This window comes from Coregonus lavaretus, assembly GCF_964263955.1.
Source record: "Coregonus lavaretus genome assembly, chromosome: 30".
NCBI lineage: Eukaryota > Metazoa > Chordata > Actinopteri > Salmoniformes > Salmonidae > Coregonus > Coregonus lavaretus.
In genome coordinates this window covers 12,858,470-12,878,715 of record NC_140017.1, presented here as the reverse complement: position 1 = coordinate 12,878,715, position 20,246 = coordinate 12,858,470, and the positions used below count along the sequence as shown (strand labels likewise).

Genomic DNA, 20,246 nt, shown 5'->3' with positions numbered 1-20,246 from the left:
TCTTACCTAAAAACAGGCTGTGGAACTAGTTACACACACACAGTGCTTTCAACGTACATTATTTTCAATTTACATATTTGACACACATTGACATTGTGCATGTTCATTTATACAGTAATTCATATTCAACATTTCCTCACCTGGGATTTGAACTCACAGCCTCTTGATTCACAACATTCCTGCTACGCCACCATGTCTGTGTCAATAACTGATTTCACCTGTATTGCTACAGAGCAAAGTACATCTCAGCTCTATTAAAAGTACACTCAAGAAAAACGATTTTATTTATCATAATGATTATGGAGTAACATTAAAACAGAGTAATATGCCCCACCAACATTAGACAACTATACAGATTTATTTTTTGCTTAAAAAGTCAATCAAATCAATGATGAGAGAATAGTCAGATTAACTGATACTTGACACAGACATGGTGGCGTAGCAGGAAGATCGGAATGCCATGAACCAAGAGGTTGTGAGTTCAAATCCCAGGTGAGGACATGTTAAATAATAATTACTGTATAAATGAACATACATCATGTATGTCATATATGTACATTGAAAACATTGTACGTTAAAAGCACTGTGTGTAACAAGTTGCACAGCCTGTTTTAGTTAAGAGGCCCAAAAATAATTCATAGTTTAATGAACATATGAGACAAGTTGAGCGAACACATCATTTTAAATAAAAATAATTATCATGTTTGGGCCAACATTTTTTATTTTTCAGATAACACTTGGACAGAAGAGTTGAGTAAACAAATAAAAAAAAGGCTTACTTAATAATTAGTTGAAACAATCTAGATTTGTGGGTGTATATACAGTGCATTCGGAAAGTATTCAGACCCCTTCACCTTTTCCACATTTTGTTACTTTACAGCCTTATTCTAAAATGGATTAAAACAAATGTTTTCCTCATCAATCTACACACAATACCCCATAATAACAAAGCGAAAATATTTGTTTTGAAATTTTAGCAAGTGTATTAAAAATAAAAAACAGAAATACCTTATTTACATAAGTATTCAGACCCTTTGCTATGAGACTCGAAATTGAGCTCAGGTGCATCCTGTTTCCATTGATCATCCTTGAGATATTTATACAACTTGATTGGAGTCCACCTGTGGTAAATTAAATTGATTGGACATGATTTGGAAAGGCACACACCTGTCTATATAAGGTCCCACAGTTGACAGTGCATGTCAGAGCAAAAACCAAGCAATGAGGTCGAAGGAATTGTCCGTAGAGTACCATGACAGGATTGTGTCGAGGCACAGATCTGGAGAAGGGTACCAAAAAATGTCTGCAGCATTGAAGGTCCCAAGAGAACAGTGGCCTCCATCATTCTTAAATGGAAGAAGTTTGGAACCACCAAGACTCTTCCTAGAGCTGGCCGCCCGGCCAAACTGAGCAATCGGAGGAGAAGGGCCTTGGTCAGGGAGGTGACCAAGAACCCGGTGGTCACTCTGACAGCTCCAGAGTTCCTCTGTGGAGATGGGAGAACCTTCCAGAAGGAAAACCATCTCTGCAGCACTCCACCAATCAAGCCTTTTGGTAGAGTGGCCAGACAGAAGCCACTCCTCAGTAAAAGGCACGACAGCCCGCTTGGAGTTTGCCAAAAGGCACCTAACGGACTCTCAGACCATGAAAAACAAGGTTCTCTGGTCTGATGAAACCAAGATTGAACTCTTTGGCCTGAATGCCAAGCGTCACGTCTGGAGGAAACCTGGCACCATCCCTACAGTGAAGCATGGTGGGGGCAGCATCATGCTGGGACACTAGTCAGGATCGAGGGAAAGATGAACAGAGCAAAGTACAGAGATCTTTGATGAAGATCTGCTCCAGAGCGCTCAGGACCTCAGACTGGGGTAAAGGTTCACCCGATCGAACATCTCTGTTGAACGAACAAACCTGTTTTTACTTTGTCATGATTGGGTATTGTGTGTAGATTGATCAGAACCCCCCCCCCACCCCTCCCAATTTAATCAATTTTAGAATAAGGCTGTAAAGTAACAAAATGTGGAAAAAGTCAAAGGGTCTGAATACTTTCTGAATGCACTGTATGTTTTTTTGTGTGTTTTTTTTAACAGTGCACTAGTTCCCAGCTAGTCTAAGGGGCGGTTCCTGGACACAGATTAAGCCTAGTCCTGGATCTGCGTCCAGTAAACCACCCCTTACTTTTTTCTTTGATTTAATTGACCATTTAAATACACTATTCAGCCACACAACTACTGTTTTACTGTAGCTAGACAGTCATCAAAGTGCAATATCTGCTACCAGATCTCACCTCTCCCTGAGCCACACCCCTCCAATTGTTTATTTTGGGTATTTGGTATTTTATTAGGATCCCCATTAACTGTTCCGAAAGCAGCAGCTACTCTTCCTGGGGTCCACACAAAACATGAAACATTAATTAACAAGTACAGCTCAAGGACATAACTACATACATTTAAAATGTAAAGAAAACCGCAACACATAGCCTACATATCAATACACACACACAAAATCTCTAGGTCAAATAGGGGAGAGGCGTTGTGCCATGAGATGTTGCTTTTATTTAAACCTCTATATAATACTGTACACTTTCTTGAATTTGTTCTGGATTTGGGGACTGTGAAAAGACCCCTGGTGGCATGTCTGGTGGGGTAAGTGTGTGTGTCAGAGCTGTGTGTAAGTTGACTATGCAAACAATATGGAATTGTCAAAACATTAACGTTTCTTATAAAAAGAAGAAGTGATGCAGTCAGTCTCTCCTCAACTCTTAGCCATGAGAGACTGGCATGCATAGTATTAATATTAGCCCTCTGATTACAATGAAGAGCAAGATGTGCCACTCTTTTCTGGGCCAGCTTCAGCTTAACTAGGTCTTTCTTTGCAGCACTTGACCATATGACTGGACAATAATCAAGATAAAACTAGAAAAAAAACTAGAGCCTGCAGGACTTGCTTTTTGGAGTGTGGTGTCAAAAAACCCTGATCATCTCTTTATTAAGGACAGACCTCTCCCCATCTTTACAACCATTTAATCTATATGTTTTGACCATGACAGTTCACAATCTAAGGTAACACCAAGTAATTTAGTTTCCTAAACTTGTTCAACAGATTCAATACTAGATTCAGCTGAGGTCTAGAGCTTACGGAATGATTTGTACCAAATACAATGCTCTTAGTTTTAGAGATGTTCAGAACCAGTTTATTACTGGCCACCCATTCAGAAACTGACTGCAACTCCTTGTTAAGGGCTTAGTGACTTCATTAGCTGTGGTTGCTGACACATATATGGTTGAATCATCAGCATACATGGACACACAGGCTTTGTTTAATGCCAGTGGCAGGTTATTGCTAAAAATAGAAAAGAGTAGAGGGCCTAGAGAGCTGCCCTGCGGTACACCACACGCTACATGTTTGACATTAGAGAGGCTTCCATTAAAGAAAGCCCTCTGAGTTCTATTAGATAGATAGCTCTGAATCCATGATATGGCAGGTAATGTTCAATAATATCAAAGGCTGCACTGAAATCTAATGGTACAGCTCCCACAATCTTCGTATTATCAATTTCTTTCAACCAATCATCGGTAATTTGTGTCATTGCAGTACATGTTGAGTGCCCTTCTCTATAAGCATGCTGAAAGTCTGTTTGTTTACAGAGAAATAGCATTGTATTTGGTCAAACACAATTTTCTCCAACAGTTTGCTAAGAGCTGGCAGCAAGCTGATACCTCTGCTGTTAGAACCAGTAAAGGCCGCTTTATGAATGACTTTGGTTTCCCTCCAGGCCTGAGGACAAGCACCTTCCTCTAGACTCATATTAAAGATATGACAGATAGGAGTGGCCATTGAGTCAGCTACCATCTTCAGTAGCTTTCCATCTAAATTGTCATGCCAGGAGGTTTGTAAAAAAAAATGTATCCACCTTTCCCACACTAACTTTACAAAATTCAAACTTACAATTATTTAATTTAATTATTTGTTTTTTTATGCATGAATACGATGGCTCACTCTTCGTTGTTGGCATTTCCTGCCTAAGTTTGCCCACTTTGCCAATTAAGTAATCATTAAAATAATTGGCAACATCAAATGGTTTTGTGATGAATAAGCCATTTGATAATATTTTTGTCTTTCTGCCCATAATTTCATTTAAAGTACTCCAAAGTTTTTTTTCAATCTTTCTTTATATCATTGAACTTGGCTTCATAATACAGTTTCTTCTTCTTTTTGTTGAGTTTAGTTACATAATTTCTCAATTTGCAGTAAGTCAGCCAGTCAGATGTGCAGCCAGACTAATTGGCCACTCCTTCTGCCCATCTCTTTCAACCATACAGCTTTTCAATTCCTCATCAATCCATTGAGCTGTAACAATTCTAACAGTCAGTTTCTTAACAGGTGCATGTTTATCAATAATTGGAAGAAGCAATTTCATAAATTCATCAAATGCAGCATTTGGATGCTCCTTATTAATCACATCAGATCAACAAATATTTTTTAACATCGTCCACATAAGAGTCACAGCTAAATCTTTTGTATCATCTCTTATATACTATTTTAGGCCCAGCTTTTGGAACTTTGGCTTTCCTGGATATAGCCACTATATTGTGATCACTGCAGCCAATGTGTACGATACAGCTATAAAATGGATATCCAATGGGTACGGATACAGTTGATGATTGATGTGCACCCCTTTCTTCATCACTCTCTCTTTCTCTCTCTCTCCCAAGTCCAGAACGCTGCAATCCCCCCACTAGTTCTATTATTAATCCCACCTCCTCCATATCTGTCTCTGTCTCACCACCAGCCCTGGGATGGGATTGGAACAGCTACAGTCCTTTGTTCATGGCCACCCCAACAAAATTACTCTCTTTCTCTCTTTTTTCGTGTGGTGTCTTCCTTTCTCTCTCTCTTGTCCCTGTTCTGTGTGTGTGTGTTGTGTTGTGTGTGTGTGTGGGTGTCTCCCCCCTTCCTCTCTGTCTCTCTGTCTCTCTGTCTCTCTGTCTCTCTCTCTCTCTCTCTCTCTCTCTCTCTCTCTCTCTCTCTCTCTCTCTCTCTCTCTCTCTCTCTCTCTCTCTCTCCCAAGGCTCAGGACTTTTACGTGGAGATGAAATGGGAGTTTACAAGCTGGGGTAAGACATAATAAGTCATGTTATCTGGCGCTCAGCTTTTTACCTGCATGGGATGATGGCTTCCTGCTTGACTGTATATGAGCTTGGTGACAGACTTCCTTTCTCTGTGGGTCTGCATTGTCTCCATAGAAATATAATAATTTGAATGGGTCAAGACCCCCAGATCACGGCAATAAAAAAATGACACTCAAAATGGCCGCCAGTCCCAACCATCACAGGGCCATTGACTAAAATGGGGGTGACCCGTTCTAGGAATTCTATTTCTATGATTGTCTATCTCTCTCTCTCTCTTTCCTAGTGCCGCTAGTGTCTCGTATCTGCCCCAGTGACACGTACCGCGTGTGGAAGAGTGGCCAGTGTCTGCGTGTAGACACCACTCTCATGGGCTTTGATCAGATGACCTGGCAGAGAGGAAACCGAAGCTTCATCTTCCGGGGTCAAGGTCAGGGGTCAGGGTCCGGTGTGTGTGTGTGCATGTCCGTGTGTGTTTATGTGTGTGTGTGTGTGCATGTGTGTGTGTGTGTTTCTGTGTGTGATAGTGTGTGTGTGTGCGTGTGTATGTGTTTGTGTGTGCGATAGTGTGTGTGTTTGTGTGTGTGATAGTGTGTGTGTATGTGTGGTCGAGTCCTCTTTTCTATTGTCACAGGACTTCCTTCCTTCCTTCTTTCCCCCTCTCACTGTCATCATTATGTTAGTCACTGTCTGTCAGATCTCTCCAACTCAGGACTATATCCTGTTTTGATATTACTTCCTCTCACTGTCTTTTATTGACTCCTCCAGCTTTTTAAATCCTCCTCCTCCTCCTCCGTCTTTCTGTTTCACTCCACCTCTGTCTATGTGGCCTTTCTCTTCAATCTCTCTCGACTCTCCTCCTACGTATGTCAGTCTAAACCTCCTCTTCCCTACCTCTATCGCTCTCTCTTTAGTTTAACTGTTCCTCCTCCTTTCTGTCTATCTCTCTCTAACCTGTTTTTCTCTCCATTCCTATCTTTCTGTTTGTCTCTCTCTATCCCATCCATCTTTCTGTTTGTCTCTCTCTAACCCATCCTTCTTTTTGTCCATCTAAATCCATATTTCTTCCTCTGTCTGTTGCTCTCACTAACCCATCCTCCTCCTCTCCCTCTCTCACTAACCCACCCTCCTCCTCTCCCTCTCTCATAACTAACACTTTCCCCCTACCCACCCTCCTCTCTCCCTCTCTCACTAACCCACCCTCCTCCTCTCCCTCTCTCTCTAACCCACCCCCTCCTCCTCTCCCCCTCTCTCTCTAACCACTCTCTAACCCACCCTCCTCCTCTCCCCTCCCTCCTCCTCCTCTCCCCCCCTCTACCCTCCCTCCCTCTCTCTCTCTCTAACCCACCTCTCTCTCTCTCTCTCTCTAACCCACCCTCCTCCTCTCCCTCTCTCATTAACCCACCCTCCTCCTCTCCCTCTCTCATTAACCCACCCTCCTCCTCTCCCTCTCTCACTAACCCACCCTCCTCCTTCTCTCTCTCACTAACCCACCCTCCTCCTCTCCCCTCTCTCACTAACCCACCCTCCTCTCCCTCTCTCATTAACCCACCCTCCTCCTCTCCCTCTCTCATTACCCACCCTCCTCTCCCTCTCTCACTAACCCACCCTCCTCCTCTCCCTCTCTCACTAACCCCCCTCCTCCCTCCCTCTCTCTACCCACCCTCCTCCTCTCCCTCTCTCACTAACCCACCCTCCTCCTCTCCCTCTCTCACTAACCCACCCTCCTCCTCTCCCTCTCTCACTAACACCCTCCTCCTCTCCCTCTCTCACTAACCCACCCCTCCTCTCCTCTCTCACTAACACCACCCCTCCTCCTCTCCCTCTCTAACCGCTAACCCACCCTCCTGCTCCCTCTCTCACTAACCCACCCTCCTCCTCTCCCTCTCTCTAACCCACCCCCCTCCTCTCCCTCTAACCCGTCTTTCTCTCTTTCTATCCCTGTCTAAATCCATTTCTGTCCGTTTATCAGTGTCTCTAACCCATCCTACTCTTCCTCTGTCTCTCTAACCCACTCTCTCTCTACCCATCTTTCTCTATGTCTATCTTTCTCTCTAACCCCCCCCCCCCCCCCCACCCTGGCTCTCTCACTCTCATTCTTACTCTCACATTCTCTCTCTCTCTAACTCCTCCTCCTCTCTGTCTATCCATCAGACTCCAGTGCGGTGGTGATGGAGGTGGACCATGACAGACAGCTGGTGTTCTGTGAGACCCTGTGTGTGTCCTCTCTGACGTCTCCCTCCCCGCGGCGGGGCACTACAGGCCTGGGCCTCCTGGGGGCACTACAGCCCAGCGAGGAGCAGGTGGCAGCCCGCCTTTCCGCCCCCGTGGTCACCACCCAGCTAGACACCAAAAACATCACCTTCGAGAGGTGAGAGACAGAGGGAACGAGAGAAGGAGTGTTAGCATTGAGCAGGAGCAGAGATAGGTATGAAAAGAAAGGGAGTAGAAGCGGAAGAGAGGAAGAGAGGAAGAGGAGAGGCAGGGAGGGGGTCACTAAGGGCAAGACCAGACACATCTCTCATGCAGGTCAGATTGTATGAAAAAGAAAGGGAGGAGAAGGAGGGAGAGTGAGAGGGAGGGGGGGGGGGGGGGGGGGCGGGAAGGAGGGAGAGTGAGAGAGAGAGAGGGGAGGTGAGAAGGAGGGAGAGTGAGAGGTGGAGTTGAGAAGGAGGGAGAGTGAGAGAGAGGGGGAGTTGAGAAGGAGGAGAGTGAGAGAGAGAGGGGGAGTTGAGAAGGAGGGAGCGTGAGAGAGAGAGGGGGAGGTGAGAAGGAGGGAGAGTGAGAGAGAGGGGGAGGTGAGAAGGAGGGAGAGTGAGAGAGAGGGGTAGGTGAGAAGGAGGGAGAGTGAGAGAGAGGGGAGTTGAGAAGGAGGGAGCGTGAGAGAGAGAGGGGGAGGTGAGAAGGAGGGAGAGTGAGAGAGAGGGGAGGTGAGAAGGAGGGAGAGTGTAATCATCATTTATTGCTTGCTAAGTGTCACCTCTGTCGTTTTGGCAGCGTCAGGGGGATGCTCGACATGCCAATAATCCGTATATGAATATGAACTGAAGGGAGGGAGAACACAACCTCTAAGTCAGACATGTTGTTTTGTGTCTGGGTCTGTCTGTCTGTCTGGCAGGAATAAGACTGGCATCCTAGGCTGGCGCAGTGAGAAGACAGAGATGGTGAACGGGTATGAGGCTAAGGTACAGACATGTAGTCATTATCCTTATATCCCTGGCTTTCAAGTTCAAGATGTACAGTATATACAGTGCCTTCAGAAAGTATTCAGACCCCTTGACTTTTTCCATATTTTGTTACGTTACAGCCTTATTCTAAAATTGATTAAATTGTTTTTTCCCTCATCAATCTACACACAAAACCCCATAATGACAAAGCAAAACAGGTTTTTAGAAACTTTTGCTAATTTATTAAAAGGAAAAAATGGAAATATCACAGACCCTTTACTCAGTACTTTGTTGAGGCACCTTAGGCAGCAATTACAGCATCGAGTCTTCTTGGGTATGGCGCTACAAGCATGGCACAACTGTATTTGGGGAGTATCTCCCATTCTTCTCTGCAGATCCGCTCAGGCTCTGTCAGGTTGGATGGGGAGCGTCGCTGCACAGCTATTTTCAGGTCTCTCCAGAGATGTTCGATTGGTTTCAAGTCCGGGCTCTGGCTGGGCCACTCAAGGACATTCAGAGACTTGTCCCGAAGCCACTCCTGTGTTGTCTTGGCTGTGTGCTTAGGGTTGTTGTCCTGTTGGATGGTGAACCTTCGCCCCAGTCTGAGGTCCTGAGCGCTCTGGAGCAGGTTTTCATCAAGAATCTCTCTGTACTTTGATCCGTTCATCTTTGCCTCGATCCTGACTAGTCTCCCAGTCCCTGCCTCTGAAAAACATCCCCACAGCATGATGCTGCCACCACCAAAGCCCTTCACCGTAGGGATGGTGCCAGGTTTCCTCCAGACGTGACGCTTGGCATTCAGGCCAAAGAGTTCAATCTTGGTTTCATCAGACCAGAGAATCTTGTTTCTCATGGTCTGAGAGTCTTTTAGGTGCGCCTTTTGCCAAACTCCAAGCGGGCTGTCATGTGCCTTTTACTGAGGAGTGGCTTCCCTCTGGCCACTCTACCATAAAGGCCTGATTGGTGGAGAGCTGTAGAGATGGTTGTCCTTCTGGAAGGTTTTCCCATCTCCACAGAGGAACTCTAGAGCTCTGTCAGAGTGACCATCAGGTTCTTGGCCAAGGCCCTTCTACCCCGATTGCTCAGTTTGGCTGGGCGGCCAGCTCTAGAAAGAGTCTTGGTGGTTCTAAATTTCTTCCATTTAAGAATGATGGAGGCCACTGTGTTCTTGGGGACCTTCAATGCTGCAGACATTTTTTGGTACCCTTCCCCAGATCTGTGCCTCGACACAATCCTGTCTCGAAGCTCTACGGACAATTTCTTCAACCTCATGGCTTGGTTTTTGCTCTGACACGCACTGTCAACTGTGGGACCTTATATAGACAGGTGTGTGCCTTTCCAAATCATGTCCAATCAATTGAATTCACCATAGGTGGACTCCAATCAAGTTGTGGAAACATCTCAAGGATGATCAATGGAAACAGGATGCACCTGTTTCATAGCAATTTGCTTTGTCATTATGGGGTATTGTGTGTAGATAGCTGAGGATCAATTTTAGAATAAGGCTGTAACGGAACAAAGTGTGGAAAAAGTCAAGGGGTCTGAATACTTTCCGAAGGCACTGTAATGTCATCTGTTTCCTGAGTGCTGGTTCTAGAGTAAGGCACTATCAATATACAGATATACATAGACTCAGCAGTGAGCCCACATCCCTACTACACCACCAATCTAAAGCAGTCACAGAATGTGCGTCCCAATTGGTACCTTCTTTCCTATATAGTGCACTACTTAACCAGAGTCTCATAACAATGACACTCTTGTTTTCTCTGTTAGGTGTACGGCGCCTCCAATGTGGAACTGATCACTCGAACCCGAACAGACCATCTCAGTGAGCCACTCAAGGCTAAGCCCAAAGGTGTCTCTTTTTGCTGAAGTTCTACATATTTCTTTAAAAATGCCCTTGCATTACTGGTAATCTTCCACGTCACTTCCACATCTTGGCTTAGATGCAGTAAAGGGCCCAATTTAGAGCTGAGATAAGCGTGCGCAACACAGACTTTGGTGTAAGTCATTCAGTGACATCAATGGGAGAATGGTGCAAAGATTTGAGTTGAGCGCGCTGAGTATATTCACTAGGAATCAAACGGAAGAAAACGGGCTGAAACGGGGAAGGACTAACCTGAACTTGTCCAATAAGAAACGCTTGTTTTGGTTGCAAAACATTTAGCTATGGTTTGCACTAATAGAGAAGCTCTGATGTTGATAATTGCACAGAAGCCCCAACAAGTGGCCCTAAAGCATTTTCCACAGTCATTTCCTTGGCCAGAGAAGACTATTGTCCTTGCTCTGCTCTGATCACCGGCCCCGTCCCTCTCAAAGCCCTCTCTCCAAGAACCCAACTCCCCAACTCCCCAACTCCCCCAGTCCCTGACCCCATTTCCATCCCTCCAATATTGATGAGAGACAGCATTCTTAGGTTAGTGTTGCAGACATAGAAATAGTATTAGTAGAATAGACATTCCCACTCCCACTACCAGGTCAACTTTCCTTTTTTTTTTTTTACTGTTCTATTAACCCTATTTCTATGGTCATAGACTTGTTCTGAGTTCCTCTCTCGAATGTTCCACTGATGTGACCTTTTCCTCAGGCGGTAAGACGCCCCTGCAGAACTTCCTAGGGATCGCCGAGCAACACATGGGGCCCAACATTGGGGTTAGTGGTCATAGTCATCATTATCCTCATCATTATCATCGTCATCATCATTTATCCAAATCATCATCCTCATCCTCCTCATTGTATAGGGATTTTACCTTATAGTGACAGTGAATCACAAGCCAACATGGCTATCAATATTGATATGAGTAAAGAGTTCCCTGGGCTTCTCTTCTCTCTCAAATATTGGCTTCTGCTGACAAACCTGCTGACAATCGTTATCCCCCTCTCTCTCTCTCTCTCTCTCTCTCTCTCTCTCTCTCTCTCTCTCTCTCTCTCTCTCTCTCTCTCTCTCTCTCTCTCTCTCTCACTCTGACTCTCTTACTCTATATCGCTCCCTCCCTCTCTCTCTCCTCTCTCCCCGTCCCTCCTCCCTCCCCTTCTCTCAACAGGCCCTAGTGACTCAGATGTCATGTCCTGCCGTGACCAACCCCACAGCCCTGACAGCTGAAGAGTACTTCAATCCCAACCTGCCCCTGGGCACCCGGGATATTGGCCACCCCTGTCAACTCACCACCAAGACTCAGAGGTGACAGCGACAGCCATCACAGCCCTTATAACAACCTCTATGCCTGGGGCCCTTGGCTATAATAGCCCTATCCAGAACCATACAATATGTGTGCATCCCAAATGGCACCCTATTCCTTTTAAAGTGCATTACTTTTGACCAGGACCCAAAGTAGTGCATTATATAGGGAAAAGGATGCCATTTTGGATGCACTCTACAGTATCTCTGGCCCTGTCAAGTGCTTTGGCTCTGTTCCATGCATGTACATGTTTTCCTTCTGTCCAATCTACAGTATGTATGATGTGTGATCTGGTAAATGACTATGAACCTGGATATCACATCAATAGCCATTTAGAATTCTGCTGGTTATTGGATAGATTGTAACAAGACAACAGTGAGATGGTGTCCCAGCCCGATCACTAGGCTACTAGTGCATTATCTCATCAGTTGAACATAAACATTGATTGGCCTGAACAGAAACCCTACACACCCTACACACACAGTGATTGAGAACAGTTGATTGCAGAGTCGATGGTGATGCTGCTCTTTTGCAACAAATTACAAGACTCAAAATATTCTCTCAGGATTTCATCAATGTAATAGGATGAGATAGAACTAGAGTTCCAGTCTCTCACAGTTTCTGAATATGCCTGCATGACCAAATGCTTTCTGCGGGACATATTACAGCATTGCACTGTCTGTAGTACTTGTGTATACAGGGTGGTGTTCATTAGGCATCTAATAGAATAAAAATAAAACAGGGAGGGACTATTCTTCATTTTACGTTTCCAAACATTTTGCTACGGTGAGCCCTACTGAACAAGAGTCAGGTGTATTGTATAATATACATACATACATGTTTCCTCAGGTTCAAGGCTAAGCTGTGGCTGTGTGAGACCCATCCTCTGTCCCTGGCGGAGCAGGTTGCGCCCATCATTGACCTCATGGCCATCTCCAATGCCCTCTTCGCCAAACTTAGGGACTTCATTACCCTGCGACTGCCCCCTGGCTTCCCTGTCAAGATCGGTGAGGGAGTAGAGTACACTCTTGTAACCAGATAGTTTGCTCTGCATCCTAGAGACATAGCACATCATGGTAGTGAGAGTGGAGAGAAAGCGAGAGTGGGAGATTATCAAAAGTAGACCAGTGGTGTAAAGTACTTTAGTAAAAATACTTTAAAGTACTACTTATATTTTTTACAACTTTTGCTTTTACTTCACTACATTTCTAAAGAAAATAATGTACTTTTTACTCCATTCATTTTCCCTGACACCCAAAAGTACTCGTTACATTTTGAATGTTTAGCAGGACAGGAAAGTAGTCCAATTCACACGATTATCAAAAGGACATCCCTGGTTATCCCTACTGCCTCTGATATGGCAGACTCGCTAAACACAAATGCTTCATTTCTAAATTATGTCTGAGTGTTGGAGTGTGCCCCTGGCTATCAGTAAATAAATAAAAAAACTAGAAAATTGTGCCGTCTGGTTTGCTTAATGTAAGGAATTTGAAATTATTTATACTTTTACTTTTGACACTTAAGGATATTTTAGGAATTACATTTACTTTTGATTCTTAAGTATATTTAAAACCAAATACTTTTAGACTTTTACGCAAGCAGTATTTTAATGGGTGACTTTTACTTTTACTTAAAGCATTTTCTATTAAGGTATCTTTACTTTTATGACAATGTAGTACTTTTTTCCGCCACTTATGCCAGGGGGGACATTCTGGCTACTCCTTACATTTACATTTACATTTACGTCATTTAGCAGACGCTCTTATCCAGAGCGACTTACAAATTGGTGCATTCACCCTATAGCCAGTGGGTTAACCACTTTACAATCTATAATTTTTTTTTTGGGGGGGGGGGGGGGTGGGGGGGTTGAAGGATTACTTTATCCTATCCCAGGTATTCCTTAAAGAGGTGGGGTTTCAAATGTCTCCGGAAGGTGGTGAGTGACTCCGCTGTCCTGGCGTCGTGAGGGAGGTTGTTCCACCATTGGGGTGCCAGAGCAGCGAACAGTTTTGACTGGGCTGAGCGGGAACTGTGCTTCCGCAGAGGAAGGGGAGCCAGCAGGCCAGAGGTGGATGAACGCAATGCCCTCGTTTGGGTGTAGGGACTGATCAGAGCCTAAAGGTACGGAGGTGCCGTTCCCCTCACTGCTCCATAGGCAAGCACCATGGTCTTGTAACGGATGCGAGCTTCAACTGGAAGCCAGTGGAGTGTGCGGAGGAGAGGGGTGACGTGAGAGAACTTGGGAAGGTTGAACACCAGACGGGCTGCGGCATTATGGATGAGTTGTAGGGGTTTAATGGCACAGGCAGGGAGCCCAGCCAACAGCGAGTTGCAGTAATCCAGACGGGAGATGACAAGTGCCTGGATTAGGACCTGTGCCGCTTCCTGTGTAAGGCAGGGTCGTACTCTCCGAATGTTGTAGAGCATGAACCTGCAGGATCGGGTCACCGCCTTGATGTTAGCGGAGAACGGCAGGGTGTTGTCCAGGGTCACGCCAAGGCTCTTCGCACTCTGGGAGGAGGACACAACGGAGTTGTCAACCGTGATGGCGAGATCATGGAACGGGCAGTCCTTCCCCGGGAGGAAGAGCAGCTCCGTCTTGCCAGGGTTCAGCTTGAGGTGGTGATCCGTCATCCATACTGATATGTCGGCCAGACATGCAGAGATGCGATTCGCCACCTGGTTATCAGAAGGGGGAAAGGAGAAAATTAGTTGTGTATCGTCAGCGTAGCAATGATAGGAGAGGCCATGTGAGGATATGACAGAGCCAAGTGACTTGGTGTATAGGGAGAAAAGGAGAGGGCCTAGAACTGAGCCCTGGGGGACACCAGTGGTGAGAGCACGTGGTGCGGAGACAGCTTCTCGCCACGCCACTTGGTAGGAGCGACCGGTCAGGTAGGACGCAATCCAGGAGTGAGCCGCGCCGGAGATGCCCAGCTCGGAGAGGGTGGAGAGGAGGATCTGATGGTTCACAGTATCAAAGGCAGCAGACAGGTCTAGAAGGACAAGAGCAGAGGAGAGAGAGTTAGCTTTAGCAGTGCGGAGAGCCTCCGTGACACAGAGAAGAGCAGTCTCAGTTGAATGACCAGTCCTGAAACCTGACTGGTTTGGATCAAGAAGGTCATTCTGAGAGAGATAGCAAGAGAGTTGACTAAAGACGGCATGCTCAATAGTTTTGGAAAGAAAAGAAAGAAGGGATACTGGTCTGTAGTTGTTGACATCAGTGGGATCGAGTGTTGGTTTTTTGAGAAGGGGTGCAACTCTCGCTCTCTTGAAGACGGAAGGGACATAGCCAGCGGTCAAGGATGAGTTGATCAGCGAGGTGAGGTAGGGGAGAAGGTCACCGGAGATGGTCTGGAGAAGAGAGGAGGGGATGGGGTCAAGCGGGCAGGTTGTTGGGCGGCCAGCAGTCACTAGTCGCAAGATTTTATCTGGAGAGAGAGGGGAGAAAGAAGTCAAAGCATAGGGTAGGGCAGTGTGAGCAGGACCAGCAGTGTCATTAGACTTAACAAACGAGGATCGGATGTCGTCAACCTTCTTTTCAAAGTGGTTGACGAAGTCATCCACAGAGAGGGAGGGGGGGGGGGGGGGGGGGGAGGAGGATTCAGCAGTGAGGAGAATGTGGCAAAGAGCTTCCTAGGGTTAGAGGCAGATGCTTGGAATTTAGAGTGGTAGAAAGTGGCCTTAGCAGCAGAAACAGATGAAGAAAATGTAGAGAGGAGGGAGTGAAAAGATGCCAGGTCGGCAGGGAGTTTAGTTTTCTTCCATTTCCGCTCAGCTGCCCGGAGCTCTGCTCTGTGAGCTCGCAATGAGTCATCAAGCCACGGAGCTGGAGGGGAGGACCGAGCCGGCCGGGAGGATAGGGGACACAGGGAGTCAAAGGATGCAGAAAGGGAGGAGAGGAGGGTTGAGGAGGCAGAATCAGGAGATTGGAGGGAGAAGGATTGAGCAGAGGGAAGAGATGATAGGATGGAAGAGGAGAGAGTAGTGGGAGAGAGAGAGCGAAGGTTGCGGCGGCGTGTTACCATCTGTGTAGGGGCAGAGTGAGTAGTGTTGGAGGAGAGCGAGAGAGAAAAGGATACAAAGTAGTGGTCGGAGACATGGAGGGGAGTTGCAGTGAGATTAGTAGAAGAGCAACATCTAGTAAAGATGAAGTCAAGCGTATTGCCTGCCTTGTGAGTAGGGGGGGACGGTGAGAGGGTGAGGTCAAAAGAGGAGAGGAGTGGAAAGAAGGAGGCAGAGAGAAATGAGTCAAATGTAGACATAGGGAGGTTGAAATCCCCCAAAACTGTGAAGGGTGAGCCATCCTCAGGAAAGGAACTTATCAAGGCGTCAAGCTCATTGATGAACTTACATTCATTCAGATGCTGCCTCAAATATGGTTAAATGGGATTTGCCCAAAATGTGGTATTTTGAGCTCTTAACATGTTTGGAATATTTACATCTATTGCACATTAATTATGAATCCAGTGATAATTGTAAATCCTAAACATCTCTGTCACTTCTCTTCCTCTTCTCAGAAATTCCCATCTATCACATCCTGAATGCCCGGATCACCTTTGGGAACCTGAACGGGTGTGAGGAGGGGTCGGTGACGGGGCCGGGCCGGGTGGATGGGGAGGTGGATGGACAGAAGGACAGCAGCCCCAGGACTGAAACAGACACCCCCTCCCCAGGCAGCGACTCTTCTAGTGTCTCCAGCTCCAGCTCCACGAGTGAGAAACACACACATGGACACACACACACACACACACACACACTCCATCTTTACTCTACAAATAGGGCCAAGAGTGTTTCCCAATCTCATGACTTGACCAGGACAAAGTCAGAGTTTTACCTGGTTGGACAGGAAAAATTGACTCATAATAACATAACATAAGGGTCGTTCTTGAGATGGGATTTGGACATGACATTTAAATAAAATATGAACTTCATTTTTATTTAAATATATTTGGATACATTTTCCCATTCTAAATACATCTAATATGGCAGCTTAATGATTATAAATTATGTTTGATAAATTATGATAACATTTTGCCACCAGTAGGAGTAGTAACACCAATGACGGTAACACGACCAATGACACATTTTAGGTAATTGAGGATTTTATCAAATTGAGACCACAGCTCAACTCTAACTCTTAGATGTTAAGTTCCTCATATGGTTCTGGACTGGTTCCAACTGACATTTTGGTGTAAAAAGTACTCTGTGAACGCCGTAGGGTCCGTACCTTATAGTACCAAAAAGGCCCATCTGTCTGCTCTCCGTTTCCACTCCCTCAGCGGAGCTATATTTAGAAAACATTTCAGTCATTTCAAGCTCTATTGCCCCACTTTTGTTGAATAGGAACAAAATCACATGCAGTGCATTCGGAAAGTATTCAGACCCCTTCACCTTTTCCACATTTTGTTACGCCTTGTTCTAAAATTGATTAAATTGTTTATTTCCCTCATCAATCTACACACAATACTCCATAATGACAAAGCAAAAACAGGGTTTTATAAATGTTTGCAAATTTATTTAAAAAAAAACAGGAAATATTACATTTTAGTCATTTAGCAGACGCTCTTATCCAGAGCGACTTACAGTTAGTGAGTGCATACATTTTCATACTGGCCCCCGTGGGAATCGAACCCACAACCCTGGCGTTGCAAGCGCCATGCTCTACCAACTGAGTTACACATAAGTACTCAGACCCTTTCCTAGGTACTTTGTTGAAGCACCTTTGGCAGCGATTCTTCTTGGTTATGACGCTACAAGCTTGGCACACCTGGATTTGGGGAGTTTCTCCCATTCTTCTCTGCAGATCCTCTCAAGCTCTGTCAGGTTGGATGGAGAGCGTCGCACAGCTATTTTCAGGTCTCTCCAGAGATGTTCGATCGGGTTCAAACAATGGCTGTTAACATGAAGAGAGGAGGAGAGGAGTCCTTGTGTATCTTTGTAATGAGTGAATTTAATGGCTGTAACACCAATGACATAAAACTTAGTGACACATAATATTTTTAAAAGAAGGTATTTTAATAGCCTATTTTAATAGCCTTCTTTGTTTTTATTGGCCTTTACAATATATTAAATACTTTTGTTTACTTTTTAGCATTCAGAATAATAGATAGATACTTCTATCCCAAAAACATGTCACTACAACTCTAATCATCGCTATTTGGACAAGCCAATTTGATTGTTCTAAGTACTTTAAACAATGCATAATCATAAAGTGTTGCAGTATAAAGGACTGGCATTATGTTGTATCATTAATAAACAGTTTAATATAAACAAAACATGTATGATGTGTAACTATTTGGCATTTTAAAGTGTGTTTAATTGTTGCTAAGGCAAGGGACGCAAATGCCACAGCAATTCAAGAATGACCCATAACATCCCATCCCTCCTGTCCTGTGTCTCTCCCCCCCATGCAGCGTCGTGTCGTGGAGGGGAGATCCCCCCGTGTGTGTTCGAGCCCCCTCAGGGTTACACTGTGCTGGGAGGCAACCAAAGGGACAACAACATGCGTGGTGATGAGGAGGAGGACCTGCTGCAGTTTGCCATCCAACAGAGTCTGCTGGAGGCTGGCTCCGAGTACGACCAGGTCAGACTCACTCTGGCCCCTCATAGGGCTTACTGCCATCTCAAATCCTGGCTCGTGTTCATTAAATAACACAAAGGAAAACGTTGGAAAACATTTTGCAACGGAAAATGAAGGTCCAGGTAGTGCCTACATGTTTTAGTTTGTTTCCTGCCATTTGGTGCCTAATGAACACGAAGTATGGTATGATGGTAGTCCTCTTCATTCCTAAGTGGAACATTAGGCATGATATGGTTGTTTTGTAACCTTAACTCTAAAGTAATACCATATTTTGGGGGCTCATTCAGGATGTTAATCAACTACAGGCACATTGCATTAGTAGTGTGTACAGTTGTGCAAAGAGCAACACATGCTAGATACATGCTAGATACAAAAAAACAAAAAAATTGTATAAGTCTATCCTATCTGCTAGCTTGACAAACAGTTGACTCAGTATGGGCATAATCCAGTGTCAACACAGATTGAAACATTAAAATGACAAGAGCCTTTGGTTAGTCTTCTCTCTTACTCTGTCTGTCTACTTTCTGGTGTGTGTATAGGTGACCATCTGGGAGGCCCTGAGCAACAGCAAGCCCAGCACACATACTCTTCCCTGTGACCCCAGTCGCCTGCAAAGGTCTGCACTTTCTCTGCACTCGACTCGCTATTCTACTCAGCCTTTGTTTGCTAAAGCCTTGGCTTGCCCTTCTCCAGCACATTGGAGGCCAGAGCGCTTCCTGGCTGCATTCACAGCACACAATGTCACTGTTGACTCACTCCCATTCATGCACACACTGTTGTCTTTGCCTGCAACTCATACAGTATATACACTCTGAGTGACTGGCCCCCACTGATATACAGTATCTCTGCCTCTCTCCTGTATGCCCCTCTGGAAACAATACACAGCATGCTACATAAACTCAAACTAGAACAATTTACTGTGCCTGTGCCTGTGTGTGTTTGTTTTTGGTTTTACTATACTTGTGAGGACCAGAAGTCCTTGTGATAGTAAAACAAGGAACATTCGGACAAGTGGGGACATTTCGCCTGCCCCCACAAGGAAAAATGTTATTTTAGGCTTGGGTTAGGTTTAGGGTTACAAGTAGGGTTAGAATTAGGGGTTAGGTGTAGGGATAGGGGTTTGGGGATTTGAATGGGAATCAATTGTTTGGTCCCCACAAGGATAGTAAAACAAACGTGTGTGTGTGTGTGTGTCTGTCTGTGTCTGTGTCGGTGTCGGTGTGTGTGTGTGTGTGTGTGTGTTTGCATGTACATGACAACCCCTCTTTCGTACTCAAATGATGTCCTGTCAAAATTGTTCAACCATTTCCACTGTCACTGTCAATTCCTCTATTCTCCTCGCACAATAAAAAGGTTTCCAACCCCATTGTCTCCTCCCACCCACCCTCCTCCTCCAGGACTCCCCAGCACAAGCCTTGCCCTCCAGCCAGCCTCTGTAGCACGCCCACCAAGAAGCCCCCCACAGCCTGCAGCTACGACCAGCAGCTCCGCCTGGCCATGGAGCTGTCGGCGCGGGAGCAGGCAGAGGCCGAGCTACGGCGACGACAAGAGGAGGAGGAGCTGCAGCGGATCATCCAGCTGTCACTCTTGGAGAAATGAGAGCCTGATTGGTCAGATGGGCTCTAGGAGGTATGGGAGAGGAGGAGGAGGAAGGTGGAGGTCCAGAGAGGGTAGTCCATAGGTTCACTCTACTCCTGGCTGTGACAGCCTTGCCTCCTCCGACCGTCCCATATCCCCTTTCCCACTGCGCTACTTCAATAAGAGCCTGTCTGTGTGGCACAACAGGGCTCTACAGTGCTGATACAGCTACAGTACAGAGTCACTACTCTCTGGTGCCACTCTGCACTTGCAGTCAGTGCAAGTTTACAACAAGAAACAAGAAGAAACACTTTTAATGGAATGCTACATTGACCGACCACATCAGTGGTGCTAGGTTAATACAAATTGTGTTTGTATTTGTGTGTGAAGGCCATGCTTTAAAAAACGGTCCTGTGATTGGGGGATAGTGTTTGTGTCCACTTCACAGACCTGGGTCTTATTCATTAGGCACCAAACGAAAGAAAATGTAATGACACATGGACGGACTACCTGAAATTGTCCAATAAGAAACACTTGTTTTTGTTTACCGTTGCAAATCATTCTGCTAAAGTGTGCCCTAATGAATACTGCCCTCTGTGTGAGTGTCAGG

At 45.5% G+C, this 20,246-nt stretch overlaps 1 protein-coding gene across 2 annotated transcripts in view; it reads left to right on the top strand.

The window, feature by feature from the left end:
* ankrd13b (ankyrin repeat domain 13B) overlaps window positions 1-19,657 on the top strand; it is a gene marked incomplete at both ends in the record, with an annotated part of 33,327 nt that extends 13,670 nt beyond the window's left edge. The window contains 12 exons of one of the 2 annotated variants that reach the window (XM_084147792.1): window positions 5,072-5,117; window positions 5,416-5,559; window positions 7,284-7,500; window positions 8,248-8,314; window positions 10,070-10,151; window positions 10,884-10,948; window positions 11,341-11,477; window positions 12,325-12,482; window positions 15,996-16,190; window positions 17,892-18,061; window positions 18,598-18,674; window positions 19,456-19,657. In XM_084147792.1, coding sequence (XP_084003918.1) covers window positions 5,072-5,117; window positions 5,416-5,559; window positions 7,284-7,500; window positions 8,248-8,314; window positions 10,070-10,151; window positions 10,884-10,948; window positions 11,341-11,477; window positions 12,325-12,482; window positions 15,996-16,190; window positions 17,892-18,061; window positions 18,598-18,674; window positions 19,456-19,657 — 1,560 coding nt within the window. Of the gene's footprint in view, window positions 1-5,071; window positions 5,118-5,415; window positions 5,560-7,283; window positions 7,501-8,247; window positions 8,315-10,069; window positions 10,152-10,883; window positions 10,953-11,340; window positions 11,478-12,324; window positions 12,483-15,995; window positions 16,191-17,891; window positions 18,062-18,597; window positions 18,675-19,455 lie in introns of both variants that reach the window. The other variant, XM_084147793.1, reaches the window with a different exon arrangement.
* Between the last annotated feature and the right edge of the window lie 589 nt (window positions 19,658-20,246).